A 23,472-nucleotide genomic window follows, 5' to 3' on the forward strand; every position below is an offset into this window, starting at 1 on the left:
GACTTCCTCTTCCTGATCAGGTGGCCTGTAGTAAACACCCACAACAGTGTCACCCATGCTAGCCTGCCCTTTAATCCTTACCCATAAGCTCTCGACTCGCTCTTCATCCACCCCTAGGCACAGCTCAATACATTCCAGTTGCTCTCTCACATAAAGAGCAACCCCACCACCTTGCTTTCCTGGCCTGTCTTTCCTAAAAAGCACGTCGCCATCCTTGACAGCACTCCAGTCATGTGAGCTATCCCACCATGTCTCTGTAATGGCAATGAGATCATGACCTTGTGACCGCACACATATCTCTAGTTCTTCCTGTTTGTTCCCCATGCCGTGTGCATTGGCGTACAGGCATTTCAGGGAGGTGATCGAGCATGCAGGTTTCCCAGGAGGGATACAAGAGGATCCTCCATAGCCACATCCCCTGCGCACTTCCCTGGCTGCATTCACCTGCTGGAGGYGTCCCGACTTGAGCAGTCTTTTGCCAGCTACCCTGGCACTATAACTCTCCCCTTCCCCCATCTTTCCTAGTTTAAAGCCCTCCTTACCAGGTTGGCCAACCTGCTGGCAAAGACCCGCATGCCCCGCCTCGTGAGGTGGATCCCATCTCTCGCCATCAGTTGTCGATCTTCAAACAGGGTCCCATGGTCATAGAAACCAAAACCCTGTTGCCAACACCAGCGGCGCAGCCAGCTGTTAACTTGGAAAGTCCGTCTCCTCCTCCTCTCATCCWTYCCCCTCASTGGCAGGATTGAGGAGAAGATGACCTGGGCTCCCAGACCCTTGACCACCATCCCCAGAGCTCTGAAATCCTGCTTGATGGTCTCCAGTTTGCCCTTGGCGTCATTGGCGCCCACGTGGAAGAGCAGCAGTAGGTAATAGTCCGAAGCATGGACGAGTCTTGGCAGTCTTTSCATGACATCTCTCACACGAGCCCCCGGCAGGCCACAAACCTCTCTAGACAHGAGGTCAGGTCGGCAGATAGGTGCCTCCGCCCCTGCAGCAGGAAGTCCCCCACAACAATCCCCCGCTGCTTCTTCTGGGTGTTCTGGCAAGGCACAGGGTCTGTTGTCCCAGGTACTTCCCTTGCAGCTATGCCCATCTCCTCCTCATCCTGGAGGGCACTAAACCTGTTCTTCAGCTTCAAGTCTTCGGGAAGAGTAGGAGCCTTTCTCCTCCCACGAGCGGTGACCAGTTTCCACTGTTTTTTTTCCTGATTCCTGAAGCATTGTCATGTGTGACTATTTTGGAGTCACTGTTACTCAATGGTTCTTCGATAGTAGTGTATTAATCTAGGTCCTGTGTTTTGGTTTATGCTATGTAGTGCATCATCTCTTGTGTTCTCTATTTGTGTCAAGAAGTGATCACTTAATCTAGGCTGCTCATATCATACAGATTAGGATGCATCTTCTCATTAGCCTTCATTATTGCATTTCACTCCCTCATCTCAGCACATCAGTCATTATTGCCATACTAATTTGGAGGCCACTCATGTGACACTAATATAGGTATTAGGGTATTCATATAGGTATTCAGATTTCAATTTTACCCCTGAGAATTTTTACTTTTTAATATAATTTAACCTTTGCCATTGCCTTGCCATTAAATTTTCCTCTTATTTCACTCCTTCGCCATCACGACCAGCTGCTATTCCTATATAATTTGTACACTAGACTTATTCCTTTGTTTGGTTATTTTACCTTCTGCTGAGATTCTGATATGCTTATGTAATTATCCTCTCTTGAAACCAAGCAATTCATTTCACCTTGTGATTTATTCATGTCACCTACAATATTCAATGCTGCAAAAAGTTATGAATTCAGTGTGAAACTACTTGATCTTTTTCTGATATGCCTCTTGGATCTTTAGAAAGCTGATTTTTCAGAGACTAGGTTGTGCAGGCATTCTTTTGGACTAAATTGTCCGTGTTATCTGTAGCCAGTTCCATATCATGTTTAGTCAATGAATGACTCATACGTTTCCCTTCTGACGTGTAGTTGGGTGGAATGCCTGTACGCAGAAACTGGTCCTGCTGCTATTACTTTGTACACAAACTTTTCTGTTATTACGTATAAGCAAACTATCTGGAATTGGAGACCAATTTGTTGTCTGCCCCTCAAAGAATCTCAAAGAGATATGGAGTAGGAAATGGTAACCTCTAAAGTTATGCAAAGCTAAAGGCTTATTTCCTATGATGTATTGCGGAGGTAGCTGATATCTCTGTAGAAATAAAGAATAAGGTCAGATTGAGGTAGTGATATTTTGGTGCTCTTAGAATTCAATAAAAATATTAATCTCTAAATTACTGGAAATAGTAGACATTTTTTAAATGAGGTCATGCAGTGAGAAGCTTAAATACTGAAAATAACCTCATGTAGGTAGAACCGTAGAAGAATTTTTCTCGGAAGGGACTTCTTCAAAATCAGATTGGGTTGCTCAGAGCCTTTCCAGTTGAGTTTTGAGTTTCAACTGCTGAAACTTGTCTGTTGCCTATCATCCTTTTGCTTTACAACTCCAAACAGAGTCTGGCGCTCTTTTTTGCAACCTCCCTTTGCATAGCAGAAGACAGAAATGAGATCCACGCTCCCTTATCCTGTTGTATAAGCTGACTGACTAATGGTCTTGGAAGGAAGCACTAAATAAATGAAGCCTCAGTAATTACTCTAACTGCTGTTGGCATCAGTGACTTTTCTCTGCTTCCATAACTGTCAGATCTTCCCTCTATTAAGCTCCTCTTTTAAAGGTTTTTTGTTTATTTTTATGCAGTGATACATTTGATGCCTGAGCTTCTTTTTTTGGGAAAGATTTGTGTGTACCCATAGAACTCCTATTGAAATCTCAGTGCTACACAAATATGCTTGATCCTGGTCTTCCCTTCCTCTGTATCTGAATCTCGTCAAAATGTTTATTTAAATTTTTTTTCACTTGAAGCAGTGTGGGTTTTTTTTGTTTGTTTTTTTTAAATATCTTCCTGCACAAAAGTCTTTTTGCTGACAGGAGAAAGAAAATATACCCCCCTCCTTCCCCTTCTAACTGAGCAGTCAAATTCTTTTTGCAAAATCTGAAGAAAACATGACTTGTTTAGGTTGCAATAGGGCATAGACAGTTTGTATCCTGTGTTAACTTATCAACACAAACCGTTTGTTTATCAAACGTTCATAAATTCTTACTGTACTGAGCTTATACAATTCATATCTGGGCAGATCAACATGGGACTTCTTCCAAGAAAAATTGTGGCTACTTCGCTATTGCACTGTTCCTTTACTGAGAGCTATGAAGTAAATGGACTCTTGAATATGGCCTTCTGAATGAATGGTTTAAAGCTCTTCATATTAAATTCATATTAAATTTATAACTTCTGAATATCAGATTCTTGTATTTGAAATAACTTTTTTCCCTCCTTCCTCCTTGGTTCCATTTCCCTTTATTTTACTCCCTGTTCTTTCCCAGTTATAACAAATTAAAGAGCAACAGATGGCTAGAATGGGGAAAGGTAAAAATATGCTTTTTTACTGTAACTTTATCCACATTGAGTCAATACATGCTGGTCCATGTGATCAGAATGGAAGCTATATTGGGAGAAATTTAGATTGGAGGGAAAATTATCTTTATTTCTTTCCCTCTGCTCTCTCCTGGAGAAATTCAGTAAAGAAATAGAAATTTTATGGTTTTTTTTCTTCCTACTGAGGTCTTGATATGCCCTAACTTTTTCTTGTATTTCAATAATTAAAATCCTGCACAAGATGATTACTCTTCCAAGATGTCTACTAATCAGCATTTATAGTTTCTCTTCAACTCTGACAGTTGGCTGGAGAGTTGGAGAAGCAAGTAGTACTCTAAACTGCTCCCCTTGTTGACATGACCTCAGATAGCTAGGAAGAAGAGGAAAAAAAGACCAGAACAACCTCCATGTTTGGAAGATGAGCCAGAAGATCCTACGTCATAATGAATCAAGGAACAACAGTTGCCCTCTTTAGAGAAGGTAAAATTACAGTAAAAAATATTTTTACCTAATACAAATAAATTTAGAAGTGGACAATTACATTGTCTTACCCTTGGCAATCCAGTCTCTTCCCACTGACAAGAATGTAATTCAAACTGGCTGCAACAAACCTCCGTCGCCAGAACAATGTTAAAAACATAGATTATCTTTCATAGAAAAGATGAGAAGTGTTATTGGCTAATAAAGAGAACATGGTCTTCAATCAGCTACTGTCATCTGTGAAACTGCGTGTTTGTTTTTTACACTGTTACTAATATCTCTACTTTGTACAAATAGTTATTGTTGTTCCATAGTCTTAACCTTAGTCTTGACAGAGAGTTAGACTTTTGTTAATATACAGGTATTCCTAAAAATTATTTCTACTTCTTCTTATACTTCTAAATCTTCTGGCTTGATAAATATATATATTTTTTTCCCCTTCAAAGAAATACAATTTGACAGCAGTATTCAGATAGGTGCTTTGGTTCTACTGTAAATATTTAGTCTTTTACCAGCCATTTAGCTAACTAATTTAAAGTTTGGGCTACCTGTAAAAAGGAAAAGAAAGGTCTAAGCATTGCAGGAACATCTGTGTTCAAAATAAATTACTTAATGTCTGTCCATCCACTTCCTTTTTCGTTTGAATACTTGATGCTGACAATTAAGTATGCAACTATATTTAGCTTCTGACAGCATTTGCTTAGAAAATGTTTTCTATCTTAGTGATTCAGTTTCCTAGGCCATAGAAATCATGCTTTCATTATGTAAGTCACGAATATTAATTTTCTACTGCGTTACAGATACTCCTTAGTTATTGTACCTGTAAATTATTTCTGAAATGCACAACTTCTTTTCTGAGCCTGAATCATTGAAATCACTGTTATATATTTTGTATTTCCTGGAAGATAATGGTATGATATTGTTCTGCAAAATAATGGTAATAGTATTGTACTTAAAAGTATGCTCTTAACTTTATGATTTAGTTCAGGTTTTCTATGTTGCAGTGTTTGCAATCTGTACAGGTACTTTATTTTGTGTTAATTTACAAGTTAAACAGCTTTTGGAAAGCTTTGATGCTTTAAAGTAAAGCTCCTAAGTTGGAGGGGAGAGGAACCAGAACAGCTCAGGTTCCAGTAATTTACTTAAGCATCCTATCATTTTGGGGTTCAACCACCTTATTTTATGAAAGCTGTAGTGCTTTCATGAAATACAGGTTTTAATTTACTTACTTGAAAGTGGGTAAATTTGTGGCAGACAGATAAGTCACTTGATTTGAAGCGCACACCCATCCACCTGGCCCCGCCTCCTGCCCAAATTTTCCATTTCTATAACAAGTAAAAGGTTTGTGTGTGTGGTTTTTTTGTTTTCCAGTATATAAACTTATGCTGACCTAGCTTTTAAAGAAAATTTTACTTGGGCTGAGGCTGTATGTTTATGGTCATTTACTACTTTCATCTTTTTCAGATATTTCACCACCTGTGAATAAGAATTAGCTTTTATGTAGTAACTATTTTTTTAAAAAGTACTATTCAGTATCATGTTAAGGGGATAAAATTTTGGGGAACATTGATTCTTAGTTTATTTGGCTAGAAATATGTATTTACCTTTTGGTACCAGCTGTGTCAATATTATGTGTAAATCGGGAATTACTTCTCATGCTATGTTAAACTACTCATGTTCAGCTGAGACGAGTAACAATTGAACTGTTAGGACAGAGCCACAATAATTAGTTTGAACAGTTTTTACTTCAGAGTGTAATGAGTAGATGCTTTTGAAGCGAGTCATCTTGCTGAAGTCTTCTAATCTGTTATAGTCAAGTACATGTATATCGAATTGATTTTTGCACTCTCTTAGTGAAGCAATTTTGTTTCCTCTCATGTTACGATACTGCATGTCTGTGCTGACATGGCATGTGCTGCCTACCTAGTGTTGCTACAGCTTGTGATGCAAAAGTTTGACTATATGAGTACGCATGGTACTGAGTCATTCAGTGCCTGAAAGTAGTTACAGTAAGCATACTTTGAAAGACTTTTGTTCACCGATGTCATAAAATTCACTGTGTTCAACACTGCTTGTCCAGTGGGTAGTAATTCCTAATTCTTGCTTTCCTCTTATGTGTGTTTTACATATCTTAATATGGACAATAATTAACTAACTATGAAAACATGTCTATGCTTCTTGTTTCCTAACAGCTCAGCTTGGAGACTATAACTCCTTAGTACATCATTCAGGATATCTGTCAAATTACAACTTTATACCAGAGCAGAACGAAGATTTTCTTACCAAAGTAGAATCACTACATGAACAGCACAGGTGACCTTAATTCTTAGTTCTTTCTCATCTCATGAGGAGGCAGGGGGAGGAAGATTCATGTTCTTGGTAGTTTCAGTATAACAGACAGTTTTTCATGTAATTTTTAATGAATAAAATATTTGGTTTTAGGATATGGGTTTGAAACTAATTTTATTCGGAGTGTGATGTTAATGTGTTAAAACTTTTAAAGAAATTTCTAATTAAAATAGTCAGTAGATCAGTTAGCAGTACACATTGATAGTGTCAACCATCTAGAACACTAAGTGTTTGAGAGTTTTTTTTGATTGAGGGCTTTGGAGACTATTTCTGAAATCATATAGTTTTTTTCTGTGTATTTACAAAAAAAACAAAAACAAAAAACAAAAAAACAAACCTCAATAACCTAGTGCTTTCTCTCCTCTCTCCTGAGTGTAATATAAGGTTGGAACTGATAATCCCAGTCAGGCTGCTGCTAATTTTCTTTTTGACCCTGCTCATTCTCTTGTAGGACTGAAGATTTAGAGTTACTGGGGTTGATCACATACTTGCATGCTGCTTGCAAATACGTTAACCTATACCTTTCAGAATTGTCTGTGAGCATTTGAGCAAATGAAATCTGAATCTCAAATGAATTTGTCTCTGTTTGCTACAACAGAGCTGGTTCCCCACTCCCCTAGTTTCTTTGATTTCTTGCTTGCCACCCTGAAATACCTTCATTTCCTCCCTCTCCCTGATGTTCCTTAACTTTTTTGCTATCTTTCAGTGCTCTCAACTCTCCCTCTTGTTTCCTAACTGTTGGTGGGTGAGAGGTGCACTAAATGGTTCTGAAATTCATGTGTGCCCACCAGCACAGTCCAGATCATGCATGCTGTTTAGCCAGTTGTGGGGTGAAAACAGAGAAGATAACTGCTGTGCTCACACTGCAACTGTTCCCTCTGCGTAGGTACTAATCAGGATACTTCTTCCCTAGCCGTTCGTGTTCAGGAACGCAGCATCTGAGGCGTCTACACCTTCCAAATTAACTTGCAGTTACTAGTAGGCTCAGAAGGTATTAGAGGGGTCTTGTAGACAGGCATAAATAAACTCTTTCCTTTAGAAAAGCAATAGTCTCAGATCACTAAGGGAAGATTCTGAAGGGTCTTGAAGTGGGTGTGTTGAGGTCACGGCTTTAATGCTGTTATTGCCGGAGTTACAAGATTGGTTACGTCCTGCAGAGAACAGACTAAAAATTGCCATAGATATAGACAAAGGTGTGGTGGGGGGCTGTTAGAAAGACTTCTCTCTTCTCTGGGTCCTTTCAGTGAAACTGATGCTTTAATCAAGCATTTGTGGTAGATTGAATCCTTGCTGATTAAGAATTCTATTTGAATTCAAATAAGTGATGGTAATTAAAGTTATGAATAACAACACTTGAAATATATGTTCATTTCAAACATGACTCAGTGGACAGTAGCTGTTAAGAAAGCCTTTGGTATCATATTGAACTGGTTAGGCTTCAGAAGTTTTGTAATTGTGCGTGTCCTTCTGTGTTCATCCCTGAATTTACAGGAGGGTTTTTCTGTATGTAGCTTGTTTTAACAAGGTTTTTAAAATCATTTTTCACTTAAGTAAGGAGCTTGAGGTCTTAGGACATGTATATTTTCCAAATTGGTAATGATTTCCTACTGCTTGCTAGATTTAGCCATCAATTTGAGGAAATGATACATTTGAAAATTCATATGGTGCTTGAGTTCCAGATGTGTAACAAACCCTTGGATATCAAGAGCCATAAAAATTGGAAGGGGGCACTAAGATCAACTTCATCTTGCCTATTTATCTCTCTAAGGAATGGACACCTGCTTAAGGACCTAAAGGTTTAGTTTCCTCTTCAACAGTGTGGGGCTTAACAAAAAAAAAAAAAAAAAAAAGTCTGTGCTAAGGCACTTTCTTGGCCTTTCAAGATGCAGGGCTTGATTGACCTCATGTAGGTGATGTATGCAAATTGAGAATTAAAACTTGCAGGCATATCTTGTTGATATGCATCAGACTTTCCCCATTCTTTGGATGAAGTTCTTGATCAAAATTTAAAAAATGTTTGTGTAAGTACATTATTTTCAACTTTTTTGTATTCAGCAGTCTGGTGCATAATATGCTCAGGCTGATTTTTCTCCACCTTTCTAACATGGTGGAAGAGACAAGGTAAACTGGGTGTAATTTCCAGCATCTCTTTTTCCTGACACTTTTGGGGATTGTAATTTTTTTTTTTTTAATTCCCCAAATTCAAGGTGACAGTAGACACTGGAGCTGTAGATCTGAGTAAACGATTTATCTCAGGATCATGACAAACAGATTTTTCTTCCTTTTACCAGTATTGTGACATCCTCAAACCACACTGCTGGCAGCGGCTTTCTAGTTCAAGATAACTTTCAGTCCTTCTAATTGGTTTCTTGGAGCTTGATGTAGAACCTCCTGTAGTGGCAGTTTCAGGACAGATTACTTTGGCCTGGAATTTTAGAGAATGGATGGTAGTTTATTATCGTGAAAGTAACAGATGTCTTCCTTTAGAGGTAAAACCCCTTTTTTAAAATCAGAATTACTGCCATATGTGGAATGTCTTTGGATCTGGAATTCTTACCATAGCTTTACTTTTACGTTAGTTTCTTACAAGCTGTCCTAAAATTGCATTTGTTTAGCTTAATTTTATGGACRTAGCTTGAGAAGCTTATCTGGCAAAAGAATGATTTTGACATGGTAGGATGATAGCTGATGCCTTTTCTACTTAGGTAGMATAGTACGTAGTTATGAGTTAGTCCTTGTTCTTATGCTTACTTTAATGTGCTGTGGTGCCTAAATCATTGATGGTTGTTGGCACTTTACAGTGTCAACACGCTACAGCAGATTTTGGATAAAAGCTGGCTGTTGCCTGATCAATTCTCAACAGAGTCTTGGCCCTACAAATTTTTGGAAAGGACTACCTTTATTATCATGCTTAAGGGAATCTTGTTAAGCCACATTATATTCCTCTTGGATGAATGATTAGAGGGCTGCATTGGAGAATGATCTAGGTAGGGATGACTTTTGGAATCTTTGGCTTTTTTAGAACTCAAGGCTTTTTAAAACTCTTAGTAGTTTCTGCATATACTTTCCAGGAAGACATAAATTTAGTTCGAGATGGTCATTTTTTTGTTTGTTTCTGTTTTTTGTTTTTTTGAGTTCTTGTCTCTTGAAAATGAATATCTCACCAGATTTTAGAAACTTCCCAGAAGACTAGGAGATGGAATGCTTGCAAGTCTTGCATCTCATCCCACAGATAGTGGGGAAAAAAAATTAAAATACTTCAGGACTTTCTACTTGTTGATTGTAAATAAATTCAGATGGCTTTTGCTTTCTGAGTTTATAACTACTTTATAACTGTATAACTTTTAAAATATTCTTTTTCTCCCTTACATATGAGTACATTCCATGTCACTTCTGGTCTTTCTTCTAAACACCTAATTCCTTCTGAGACACTATACAGTGTAGAATACTTAAAAATATATCTTCTCATTATAAGAGGCTTTTACTGAGAAATTGTTTCCTCACCCCCCCTAAACAAAACAGCTAAGAACAATTCCCCCCCACCCCCCTTCTTTTTCTCCTTCTAAAAAGTACTGACTCGGAGTGGCTGAGATAATAGCATTGTTTGTAATTTGCTCAATTTTAAGAGAGGAGTTCAGGAGCTCTAAAATACTTCACCCATGACGTGCTTTGTGGCATTAGTTGTTAAGAAGGCTTGTTTGTCAGACACCAGGCTGTTGGATTCTCCTCTCTTTCTGCATTTGTAGTAAATATAATTTCATATCTTTAATTTTTGACTGTGGTGCATATTTTTTTTCTCTTTTAGTGGCCTCAAGCAGTCTGAAGCAGAGTCCTGCTTTATAAATATAGCACGAACACTTGAATTCTATGGAGTGGAATTGCACAGTGGTAGAGTATGTTTACATTGCCATTTTTCACTTGGAACATTTTATTATATGACTGTTTTTTTAGATGAACTTCTTATTTGCAGTGAAAATGTTAGCATTTCAACATTAGCTATACCATGTGTTTATTTTTAACTGAAGAATTTGGGTGATTTCCAAAATTTCCAGATTTCCAAAATTTGAGTAATGTAGAAAGGTCCTAGAATTTCAGGCAAATAAGCTAGATCTCCTGAACAGAACAAAAATGTATTTTTAAGATGCATTGCCTTCATACTGCAATACATTTTACTTAAGAATTTTAGTAAAACTTATGAATGTCATGGTGTGGAAGAAAATGAATGCTCTGTTTAGTGCTCTGATGTAGTCGGCAGATGTTTTAAGAGTTTGCTTACTCTGGATTTCTAACATGGCTGTAAGAATATAAAGTTCCGCCTGCCCCGTGACTCCAGGCTAAATCTAACTAGTTCTAAACAAGCACAGATGACAGCCACTAAGAATGTGTTTAAAATCTCTCAAACATGAGGTGTTCATTGATAAGAGACATGTCCTAGTAGTTCATTGTTTACTGGCATTTAATTATTTGATTATACTATCTGACTGAGAGATAAAGCCCTAAAACACACTTATTTGTATGAGAATTACCATTTCTAATTTTATGTAATAGCAAACTATTATGGATAGCCTTAAGCATGTTTCATGTCTGAGCTGCTGCCATCATTGGCCAACTTGTGGCATAGAAACTTACTGTAGTGTAATGCAGGTGATTAATTTCCTCCATAAAGATGACTGCTGGTTTTACTAGTATTTTTCTGAGATTTTTTGTTAATAATCATGACACTGAGAATTTTGATGAAAAAAATTCTGTGTTTTTGTAATGATACAAGTGATGGAAAAGTTCGTTTTCATTCCTCAGCATGTTGTTTTCTGTTTTTTCTGTATGCTACCACAAATATATGTGTTGCATTTGACTTTTAAGGATTTCTAAAGCACTCCTCTGTAAAGCTACTGCGATCACATTCATTTTCATAAAATATGTTGCTCAAATTATAGAGGCATTTTTGTAATGAGGGGGAAAAGTACAAAGGAGACAAATAGTTGAAGTAACCAAAATATGAACTTTGGTCTATGATGATCTTATCTGATGTGAGCATCAGGAGAGGCCACTGTTATGTGACAACTAGTAAGATCAGATTTTTTGCAAATCATGGCATGTTCTTTTGATTCAAATACAGTGGTTGTAGGTACGTAGTCTAGTATACGTGAACAATTTTTTATGTTCTTGTGTCTTACTTCTGGCAATGGAAAATCCTTCCCAACATCTAATAAGATGATAGCCCGTGCATGGTAAATGGGCATCTTCTTAAATCCAGCTTTGTCTAGATTGTGTCTGTCCAATGGATCATCTTTGTTACCTTTCTGCTGTATTGAAGAGTCCTTTATTGTTATACTTAAAATTTCCCTGAAAGTATTTAACTTGATCAGTCTGTACCTTTTAACTTTTCCTCTCACCTAGTATTTGGATAGCCCAACCTAATTCCTGACTTTCACTATGAGGCAAATTATCTGCTCTCTTAATATTCATGGAATACTCTTTCTGAATGTACTTCGATTTTTCCAACATGCTTCCTGCATTGTAGGCAGCAGAACTACACATGGTATGTCAGTAGTGGTCATACCAGTGCTGAGTAGTAAGCATAGTTTAGAGTAGGTTCAAACATTTTCAACTAAATGAAATTTTCTGAGTGTGTGTTGGGCTGCTCTCTCAGAATGGAAATACTTTTGGGGGATACCTACTTAAACAATGTATTTCTATATCCAGTGCATTGTTTCAGATTTAATAACATGGTATTTGCAGGATGTCAGAATGCTAGGTGCAAGTCCCTACTCTGGGTGACATCTATCAGTGCTTTTTATGGCATCTGAATCAAATAGAGTACATATTTGAATCAAACCTTTTTCACTTTTATGCTCCTAACATACAGACCCTCTTGCTACTGAGACTTCAATTGGAATTAATGTTTTGTGTCACAGTTGCTTTTTTTTGAAGGATGAAAATTTTTCAAGCAGAATGATTTTGTAGAACTTGAACAGAGCAACTAGCCAGTTAGAAACTGGTAGAAAAGAAATAGCAAGATAAAGTCATGCTGCAGCTTAAATCCATATTTTGCCGAATTTAGAGTATTCCTTTTTGAACAGTTTTGTTCTACCTCTCCTTCCCTTATCTTGAAGTGGGTGGTGGAAGTAGGAAAGTGTAGAGAATGGTAACAAGAATGATCAAAATTTTATGGAATGCCTTCTGTATCAGGTGAACAGCCTGGAAAACGTGAATAAGAAACAAATTTTTTGCTTTGGTAATAAATCATTTAAGGAGCTTCAGTCTACCTTGTAGAAGACAAAGGTTTAAGCAAAAAGAAAATTTTCCATGCAGCATGTAACTGAACTGCGAGGATTACCATCACAGTATCTTAATGGATGATAGAGGTGTAAATGGGTATCAAGAGCAATTAGCTGGATCAGTGAAAGAATGATTCGTTGGGCCCTATTAAACATACAGCTTGAGGATTTCCTGGATCAGAAGCTGTAAMTTGCCAGAAGCCGAGGAGGAGAATGTTAGTAGAGGTGTGATTGGATGACCTGTGCCTGGTGTTTTCTTGTGTGTGGGGGGGTTTTTTGTTTGTTTGTTTTTTTTACTACTTCTGAATCATCTGTTACAAATCGTTCTAGACAGAATGCTATGAAGTGAACCTTTGAACTAAGACATTGTCATTGATGTTCCTGAGAGCGTATATGAAAAGTAATAGTACTGCATTATATCAGAGTGAGCGTGTAGGGCATGATGTTCTAGCAGATACTTTGTTTAATTTGCTAAAGCTTTGTCTGTGCTGCATCAATCCTGTGGAAGAAACTGTTCTTACCTTTTCGGCTTACCTGGTAGCCTTCATGTTGGCTGACACTTCTCTGAAATTCAGAATAGTCTGATCCAGAGGAAGAACTCTTCTCATACTTGAGTCAGTCTTGTCAAAGTTTTCTCTTGGACATTTCAAGTTATCTGTATTGCTAAAACCAATTAAGATTATCAGATTGGTCTGAAATGGGACCAACTATGTCTTCTCCCTCAGGAATGACAGCTTTTCTACCACTTAGTGCACTGACTCACATCTATGATAGGTGCTGCTGTAGTTTTTGGTTACATTTTTACAGGCCTTACTCATCTTTTCTTTTGAATTTGTATAGCCAGTGTTTTAAAATATGAATGTGTGTGTGTGTGTGTTTTGGTTTTTTTATTAGCCATTGCATCAACTCAAAGTGAAGAAGAAATTCTGACCCTAATAATGAATTCTTAGTCACTGTTGTTTAAGACTAACAGACTCTTTCCCCAGCTCTTTTCCAAAATAATTTGACTTCCATGATTACTATACATAGTGATTCATGAAGATTCTTACGTGCTTAGGTCCACTGAGCCCTGATAAAGTGCTGACAGTCTGAAGAAATGTCTCTATTTCTGAAGTTTGTAGTGAAGCTCTTAAGAGACTCCCACAGAATATCCTAGCTTTGGCAGGGATGTTTGGCAAGCCTCTTAACATCCTCCACCTGCTTAGTATTCCTCAGATTTTGCCCTTTCAGCATTTTGAACACATGCTAGCAGAGGTTAGGTTCAGAACTGTAGCTTTTTGAAAGGCTTATGTGTTTGGATCCTTATGATCTTATGATTCAAGTCTTCCCTTGTTGCTGGAGATAAAGTCTTAGTCCTCTTAGATTCTGTATAGCAAAGGAACCAGGTGACACTTGGCTTTTATACTAATGGCCAAAAGGAATGGGTGCTCCTGCACAGGTGGTTGAGAGTGGGATACTTTTGGATAATATTTCTTGAACAAATGAATGTCTTATTAATCTTAATGTTTTATGGTATTAAGTTAAATAATTTTCAGAAGTCAAGTGTAAGCTTCCTTTTAACAAGCAAACATGAAACTTCCACTAGGGAATTAATCCAGTGAAGTCAGTTTTCATATGCAAACGCTTCTACTTTTCTCTGAGGATAAATCTGAATTGTTAAAATTGTAATATCCAAAAGTGAAGTAATATTTAGAAACTTAAGAGATTGAATTCAGTACCTTAAAATCTGTGTACACTAGCTGGAATTCTTAATCTTGTTTTGACTCTGGACCACTTTATTATCTGCTCAATAATTAGTCTGATGTTAGCCTACCTTTCGTTTTCTCTCAGAGAGAGGAAGATGGGAAACTTGTAGAATTGATGTTATTGCCATTTCTACAAAAATCCAGGTAGTATTTGCAATTGAAATTAAATGTGATTCAGTATTTAACTAGATAGATTACTGGCATGATCCTGTTCTACCTTTATAAATATTTTTTATGTTTGTCTCTGTAAAGAAACAGATAAAAAAGCAAAGCATGTGCATGACTTATTTGTGCAGTTTAACAGCATAGATATTTTGAAAGGGAAATAAATAACTGCACACCTTACTTTGTACATCATCTTGGAAACTCCTTATATGAGACTCTTTCTTTCCCCAGTTGCAAGATCTTGATTTCAGAATTCTTAGCTTTAACACATGAGAATTCAGTTTAACAAATAGTGTGCAAGGTTAGTGTTTTGGACAGGAGCAGAGGAGGGGGAAATTAAGTCTGTTCTGGTAGGGAGAAAATAGAGCAGTTTGGCCTAATTAACCCCATCAGTCTTTAGCTAATCCTTTATTTCTGCTAAATCATGCAGGTTCTGAGCTCTTTATCCTAAAGCTGTCTTCTCTTCATGTTATTAACTCTTAAAAGCAGGAACTTGAAGTAAGCATCAGGTGCTAGTAAGCCAGTTTTAGGTTGGCTGTACTATGGCAGGCAGCTAAGTTACGTGTTTCAGCTCCTGAAATGCTTCAGTTTGCTCCACAGCATATTAAAATAAAGCGGTGGCAATTCTGGATTACTTCGATATGCTGGCATAAACTATGGCAGTCTAGGAGCTTCTTCAGGTGGAGATTCAAGTACTTCTTCTAGCAGCAATCTTTGGGAAAGCAGGGCTGCAGGTAGCTGGGGACTGTTAATCATTTCAGCTGATTCTGAACTATTTTATCAATATCTTGAGATTAGCTGCATTTGGACAGCTACCTACTTAATGATTTTCCTTTATTGAACTCGCAGAAATAGGAGTGTTAATTCTTTCATCTTGACAGTGTTCAGTGTTATGCTAGATATTCAATGTTATATTCATCTTCTGTGAACTGCTGTGGTATTTCATTGGAAGCTTATAAGCCATGTTGCAAAGTAGGTTCAGCAGTTATTCAGTCATATACCTATATCAAATTTTTATTCAAATATTTGTGAAGGACTTATTGTAGACTTTCCATGGTATTGTTAGAGCACATGCTACCTGTTGTATTCTTTTATAACTTACTAATACCAAGAAATTGGAACTGGACATGCAAGGAAATATTTTATTAGCTGAGCACAGACTACCACCTAGAGGATCAGTTAAGCTACTGAAGGCTTTTAGAGAATTCATTACCTTTGGTAATCTTTCATAAAATATTCTGAGGCCACTCTTGAGTCAAACCTGATGTTTTAACCAGTGGGTTCCACACACCTGTGTGTAGATTTATGCACGTGTTCAGCTCTGTTTAGAAACTTGTGTAGTAAAATATTAGTACATATGTGTAAATCATACTGAATGGAATCATAGCCAAGAATTGTAACTTTTGCAATTTCTGTTTGGGTTTAGCCTTAAACCTGACCGATCAACTCTCCCGCCACCCCTTTTTTGTTCAAATATTTATACAAAAGCAGTATGTGTTTCCTCTTGAGTATCTTTCAATAGGGATAAAGCTGTTGTAAATATATGAATGTGTTTTTCCTCTTAAGTATGTTAAGCTAACATAGTGTGTTTGTTTTAATTAGCAGTGAATTCTTTTGTGTGTCAAATATTCATGTCTGCGTATATATTCCTCTAGCATGTTCTCGTTTGCAGAATTGTGGTCATCTCCTGTGAAGTTTTTGTTAATAAGATCTCTTTGGAAATCATAAGGAGTTATTTCCTTTGTCTTTCTAAGCAGTTTAAAGTCAGGAGATTTGTGCCCAATATCCAGAATTCTTTGATGTTTTAATTGACTCATCTTGGGAAGTACTTCAACTTCTTTCATGTAGTTAAATTAATATAAGACTAGACTTGAAACTTCTTAGTCTGATAGGGACCTAAAAAATACCTAATGTAGTAAGATGAACATTGCAACTTTTTTTGAGTGAGACTTTTTATTATGTATTAGATAGGATCAAAGGAGAAATGCATGAGAAGAAAAATCAAAATAAATGACTGAATTTTATGACTTGTGTTGCATTTTAAGCTTGCCCATGCCATCAATATAGAAAATTTGAAAATTAAATTTATAAATAGGTAAATGAGAATGACACAAACTGCCTCTGTATTCTTACAATATTTTTCTTTTTCAGGATCTTCATAATCTAGACCTCATGATAGGGATTGCATCAAGTGGTATTGCTGTGTATAGAAAACTCATCTGCACAAGCTTCTATCCCTGGTAAATTCCTCTATTAGTTAAGAAATGTATATACTCTTTTAAATCTCCTTTCCACTTGCTTTAGCATTTATTGCAAAGATGACTACTATGTAGAAATTTGTTCTTTATGGTGTATCGTGTATTGAGGTAAAAATGAAGGTTATTGCTTAGGCTTTTACTTCTACAAGACTTTTGAACTACTTGCACTATGCAAAGTCTTGATCAAGTTCATTCACATATGGGCATGAGTACATGATTAGGACGACCCTGGTAGTGTTAGATTTGCTGCTGTTACACTCAGACATCTCTCTCTTTTCAATAAATATTACTAGTAATATTTACTAGTAGATACTGCTACTAGATACTAGAAAAAATTACTAGTAATCTTTTCAATAAATATTGCTAGTAAGTAAAGCTCAACAGTTAGTGTTTTGATCATTATGTCCTGTCATTCAGCAAGAAGATACTTGCTTCTCAGAAAAGAAATGTAAAAAGAGTTATTTCTAGATTGATTCACTTAGATTTAGAATAACATATTTCATACAGATTCCTAAATTTCATCAAACAAGGTTATATAATATTAACATGTAGATTTTGGAGTCTCCAGAGAGGAGAGACCTTTACATTGTTATATGATACCAGAACCATTAGGATGCAGAACAGTAGTTTAGAAAATTATCTCTAAGAATAAGAAGTAGCCTGCACAAGATGTCTGAGGTAAATAAAATTAGTACAATTGAATTATTTGTAATACTTATTTGATATTACTTATAGGAAAAATTGGTAAAATAAATTTGAAATTACATGGCGGCTTGGCCTTGCCTTAAGATTTTTGGAATGGATCAGAAAGAATTTTTCCCTGTCTCTCTCCCTCCCCCCCCCTCTTTTTTTAATAAGTGTGATTTTTTTTCTCTATTTGAGAAAGCAGAACTTAAATGTTATGCATAATTTCCTCGTATAATTTATAACAGTTTTCCTGGAGAACGTTTCCAGTAAGATGATACAATGTTCCTAACCATCACAGAAAAATGCATTCTAATGGGTTGTACTTGCTATTGGCTTCTTAATTATATTAAAAACTGCTTGTTAACAGTATTTTTTAAATACTCAAGTCATTCTGTCCTTTCATTATGAACCTAACATATTTGCTATGGGAAAGCAATAAAGTAGGTTGAAATAATCTAAATTATAGTTGAAAAGGTACTGCACAGTGTCTTGACTTTTCTCCTTTTTTTCTTGGCAGCGAGTTGTCTTTCAACTCACTTGGATATGCTGCATCCATCCTAAATGGATGTCAATACTTTCATACAGCATAGTGGTATTTTATATTTTTCCTTCTATAATGGATAATAAAGCATAAAAGGCTCTTACCATTCATCTTTAATTGTGTCCTGAGCTCTGCCCTTTATCTGTCAATCTTTCAACTTCTTTAAACAGCTGCAGGTTTTAAAAACTGCCAACTTGAGGCACATTTTCTTTTTTCTCCAAGTCGTCTTCTGCTAACTTAGTGACCTGAGATACGAATGGGTAATAGTAACACCTGAAAAGCATAGTGATAGCATTTTAAAATCCAGGACTGTATGATTTTTAGGGAGGAGAAGCAATGCTTTATAGCACTTAAGACAGGAAAAATTCACAACTTCCTATAGTACTTTTACTCCGGGAAAGCACAGAGGAATCCAAACACATGCTAAAATGTTATGTGTAAAAAAGGGCTATTCTAATTTATGAAATAAGAAATGGAGGAAAAACTCAGATTTTTTTGTTCTAATATTTCCATTCTAGGACATGAACTTTAGGCACCAATATTTTCAGTTGACAGCTAAGGTCAAAGCTTTCCTACCGTCTCTCTAAAAATATCTTCTCAACTTGAAAGTAGCGAAAAGGCATAAACTGAGTACATAAAGAATAACTTTTTGATATTTTATTTCTGGCTTTTTGAATAAATTAATCATCATTCTTCATTCAGGAATGCTGCCTCCTCCCTGCTGCACGCCTCCCAAACTGAGGATGTTACCAGAGCATAGCAGCCAAACAGTCTTTGTAGTGTACGTTTTCAGTTTTCAATTAAGGCATTAAAGCAGGATACGTTTTTGTAATGCCCACAATTTTAATGCATGTTGGATTGAAGTTGTGGAGGTCAAGAGACTCCTTAGAGAACAATACGTGCTTGAGAAGGCAACCCCCCCCCCCAAAAAAAAAAAAAAAAAGAAAGAAAAAGAAAAAACCCACAGATAATTGAAACTGTCTTTTTACGTAACCCCTTTTACGGTAAGTAGGTTTTTCGTATAAACTGAGCAAGCTTCAGCATAAACATAATAGAGCTCAAGGTGGCAGCAAACACCATCAGAGCACTCTTTCCAAAAGTTTAAGTGGAATATTCTGCAGCATTAATAGATGACAACAGTACAACAACTATGCCAATATGGTAGCAGCCAAAGGGGACAAAAATTTCAGGAACAGAGGCAGCGAGAGTGTACTGCTTAGACAAAAGGAGGATTTTTCAATCAAGCAGTCTATGTGAGGAGCAAGCTAACTGATCAGTCAGAGGCAATGCAAGTAAAGACAGGTTTAAAAATAACTCTGGATTTACCCCAAAATTTTATATGCTTTGGAAAATTATTTTTGGAGTTCTTGACTGTCTTGTGATAATTTCCAGACTCATTTTGCAAGTAAAACATTACCTAAATGGCAGAACATACAAGCTTGCTCTACATTTTATGTCAGCAGGAATTAAGATTGTGTATTAAGTGCTATTCAGTGTATGCAGTTTCTTTGCTTTGGAAACTTTGGAGAAACTGCTAGAGGGATATATTCTACATTACTAGTAGAAATCAAAAAAGGAACTTGACCGAGCATTAAGTGGTAAATTTGACAGAAACTTTCATGCACAGTCTTCCTAGGGCAAAGTGTAGACTTACAGCTAAGGAAGCATTTTTGCTTCAAGTCAAAAATAACAGCTGCTAGCAGTAAGTGCCAGGACAGAACTGCCAATTAGATCAGAAGTGAGTAATTGTGGTGCCCACTATGTGATAAATCCATTCGGATCCTTGTGAATGGTAGGAAAACAGGAGCCAAAAGATTTATCATTAATAATGTGCTACAACTATTGAGGGTTTTAAAAGTAAACAGTGAAATTTGTTGCATAGTCACTGTACAGATTATTGGTGAGCAGGAAGAGCAGGTGAGCCACTGATTAGAATAGGAATAACTGTATTCCATTTGGATCATTTGGAATGTGGCATCTTCAAGCACTTATTCAGTCTAAATCCATTAACAATCTCTTGGATTCTTTTTGTGGATTGGCTTATATGCGAGCATTCACTTAACTAGTAGGCATAACATTGCAAATGAATTTTTCTTAATGTTAAATAAAACTGTCAGATTAGCAAGTGTTTGTCACTGAATTCAATAGGTCTAGCTGTACTTTAAGAAGAATTAATGGAACTGAGAGGGATGTTATACTTCAGAGGAGAGTCAGAATAAAGATACTAACCCCCTAATTTGACATGAAGTGATTATGTGGCCATGCAGTGAATCATGTTAGAAAACAGAGGGGTTTGGGGATTCTTTTTTGTTTTAAGTGTTGGCTACGTTTTTACTGTTGGGTGGGGATTTTTTGCTTAGTCTGCAAGGTTAGTTTACTGTATTTTTGCTTCTGCTGTTAGGGTAAGAACAGTGGCAACCACTGCATAGGCTGGCAGTGCCTCCAAAAACTTACTTGTTAAAGTGTAATCAAAGTCAAAAAATGTGGTAGGAAAGAACCAGTAGTGCAAAACTTTGGGGCAGCGCTAGTCCAGGCAGAGTAGCACTAGGATTAAGAAAGGATAGACATAAGTGAGTTCCATCTCAGTAAATGCAGCTGAAACTTTATATGGCTTATCAGGAAGTTTGGAATCCAGAATTTTTAGGTAGGCAGCAGAGAGCTCTGCCATTTGCAGCAGCAACTCAAATGGTGCAAGTACATAGAGGGTGGCCTAGTCGGGAGAGGTGGATATAAGTTAAGCTTTCCAGTAACTTGCACAACTATTTGCCTGATGGCAGAATAACATTGTGAATGAAATTCCTGCGTTTTATTTGTTCCTTATTTGACAACAGAGAGAGATATTTGAACACTTACTCAGAAATGAACACTCCTTCAATTTTCTAGCCCTTTTGTGCAGGAGGGGGAATTATTCTTTTATCTTTCTTGTTTGTAACATGCAAATTTACTCCCCTGTATGAATGAGGGTATTGCTCTATAATAAAGTGCATCTTTCTCATAGGAAGTAGGGATGAATGATATGCCAGTGCCACACTTGCTGAGAGCAGTGTAAAAACTGTGGTAAGAACCAAGATGATCTCCTATGTAGTTTGTCCCTGGTGAGATCTAAGGTACTGGGACATTCTCAGTGGAAGCGAATGTTCTGAGACTTTTAGCAGCAACCTTCAAAAACCTTTCATTGTGTGCAGGTGGGGTTTTTCAGAAACATATGACTTGATCAGACTTTAGCTTTCCTAAGGCATGCGTATGTTTGCAGAACATTCCTTAGCTGATCACAGATTTCTTTCTGAAATGTGTAAGCTCTTAATTATTGAAGTGTTTGAAGTATTCAAGTATTTTATGTACCCAGGAAAATTAGGTAGTAGACAAATCTTTTGTTTTGCTGTAGGGAGGTGCCTGGGCACCCCTATAGGAAATTTTGGTCCAAGTATGTTTTGTTTTTGAAAAACTGATAAGCAAATAATTGAAAAGTGGTTAAGCACCAATTCCACCCGTAATCCTTACCTAGAAAATCATTATTTGTACCATGTATATCTAGAAGAGGTGCTCAATTTTGTATAAAAATACTATGTAAATTATGTAGCAATGTTAATAATTGGAGCAAAAAATATATTAACACTTATTCTTACAATTTTTGTCCTTCTACAAATATATTACTTAGTGTTTATTTAGTTACAAGTACCTTATTTTTCACATTCTGATGGCTATTGTGTTGTGGGAATTTTTAGTTACGGTATGACCAACTTTTGTGATGTCATTAGTGTCTTAAATTTTGGGGTTTTTTTAGTCCCAGTTGTGATATGATTCTTAAGTTATACAAACTTGGAATATTTAATGTTTGTATAGCTGGTAAAGGATGTCCTCAAGTTTCTGCTGCAAGTATGGATTTGGTGGGTGAGAATTGCTAYGTGAACTATTTAAAGTGTACATGAGGAAAAAAGTTTAATTTTCAAAAGACCTTTCCTTCTTATCTAAACTTTTTGCTTTGTGTGTTCCTTGACATCTGTTTACCACTCAAAACACAAGTGATGGTTGTGTTACTTTATGGAATATTCAACAGCTACAATCTTTTAGGCTTACTGTGCTCAGTATTATTTTTCATTGCTTTCTCCCTCTGTCCAATTGCTTAGTATTTCATTGTCTCTTTCTTTCTTTTAGGGTGAACATATTAAAAATTTCCTTTAAAAGGAAAAAGTTTTTTATACAACAACGGCAAAAACATGTAAGTAGTCATTTTACTTTGTTTTCCTCAAGTGGTCATGTTTGAATTTTTGGCCTATGATAAAAGGAACCCTGGGAGAAATGCTGGCCTTAATGATTAAGATGACAAAAGGCAGGCCCTATAGGTGCTCTGTTGTGTTATCTTGCCTTCACTATTGTGGTCATTCTGTGCTCACTCTGTTTCCACTTTCTTTTCCTTTACATTATGGAATCCTTTCACCATCAGTCTGCTGAACTGCATCCTTCCCATTCAGGTTTCTTTTCCTTTACAGATTTGGAGGATAGGCAGATCTTCGTGCCTTCTCTGGTGTTTAGTAACCTGGCATTTTTCCCTTTGCCTGCCAGCCTCTGCTACCCTTTTCTTTGTTGCGGTGTCTGCATGTCAGCTGCCCTGTAGAGTGCTTCAGTGCAGTGAATCGGCTGAATAGCTGCTGGGCCTGTCTAGAAGGATTTTGTGAGGTTGCACCTGCTTGTGGGGCTCAGAGTTTTGGGAGAAAGGAAGGTCAAGGTCACTGGAGAAGAGAACTCTGYAGCTGAAAGAGGTGACTGAAGAGGGGGCGGTGCATCTCCTGCAGCGTGTAGTATGGATCACTTTCAATGTTGGCAAAATAAGCTGAAGATAGTTGAGACAACTGATGTAAAATTCCCTTTTGCTGCTTAGAGTCCTCTTCATAATTCTGTGTGCTTTTTGCAAAACAGTAATAATACTAGGCTATTTTATAGAAAAAAAAGAAGCAAAAAATCTTGGTTACGGTTACTGTGTTTGCTGCTAAAATATGAATAGATAAGCCATCTTTTGAGGAAGGAAAGGGAATAATCATGACATGAAAGACAATATGGAAATCAGTGGCTAGTAAAGATGGCCTAAGTACATCTTAATTCAGTGGAGGACAGAATTCAAATATATAATGAAAGGTAAATCTCAACTTCATTGTAATAAAACTTATGGAATCTGGCCGATCATTATTGCCAGGAGCTGGCTCACAAGAGAACCTCTGGACCCACAGATTAGAGCCCTCCTGAACAACAGATTGCCAGGGCTTTGTGGGATATGTACACATTTTTTGTTTTCAGGGCTCCTATGTAAACAAAATAATAGACAAAGATACTGTTAGTGTTTGGACACAAATAAGGTGCAYAAATTAAGCTATTTTCTCTTTTGAGAGAGAGAGTAACAAAACCTACCAGAGACAGGTCTGAAGTTTTTTGAAAGCTGTACTTTTCTATTTCTGAATATATTGTTTATATGTAAGCT

General features: G+C 36.8%; 1 protein-coding gene across 2 annotated transcripts in view; it reads left to right on the forward strand.

The window, feature by feature from the left end:
- The window catches only part of PTPN3 (protein tyrosine phosphatase, non-receptor type 3), a 113,194-nt gene that overhangs the window by 21,268 nt on the left and 68,454 nt on the right, over positions 1–23,472 (forward strand). For both annotated transcript variants that reach the window (XM_026087775.1, XM_026087776.1), the window contains exons 7-10: positions 6,169–6,289; positions 10,131–10,218; positions 16,665–16,753; positions 22,155–22,218. In XM_026087775.1, the coding sequence (XP_025943560.1) occupies positions 6,169–6,289; positions 10,131–10,218; positions 16,665–16,753; positions 22,155–22,218 (362 nt within the window). The remainder of the gene's footprint in view (positions 1–6,168; positions 6,290–10,130; positions 10,219–16,664; positions 16,754–22,154; positions 22,219–23,472) is intronic.

The sequence above is a fragment of the Apteryx rowi genome, unplaced genomic scaffold (genome assembly GCF_003343035.1).
Source record: "Apteryx rowi isolate R43461 unplaced genomic scaffold, aptRow1 scaffold_730, whole genome shotgun sequence".
NCBI classification, from domain to species: Eukaryota; Metazoa; Chordata; class Aves; order Apterygiformes; family Apterygidae; genus Apteryx; species Apteryx rowi.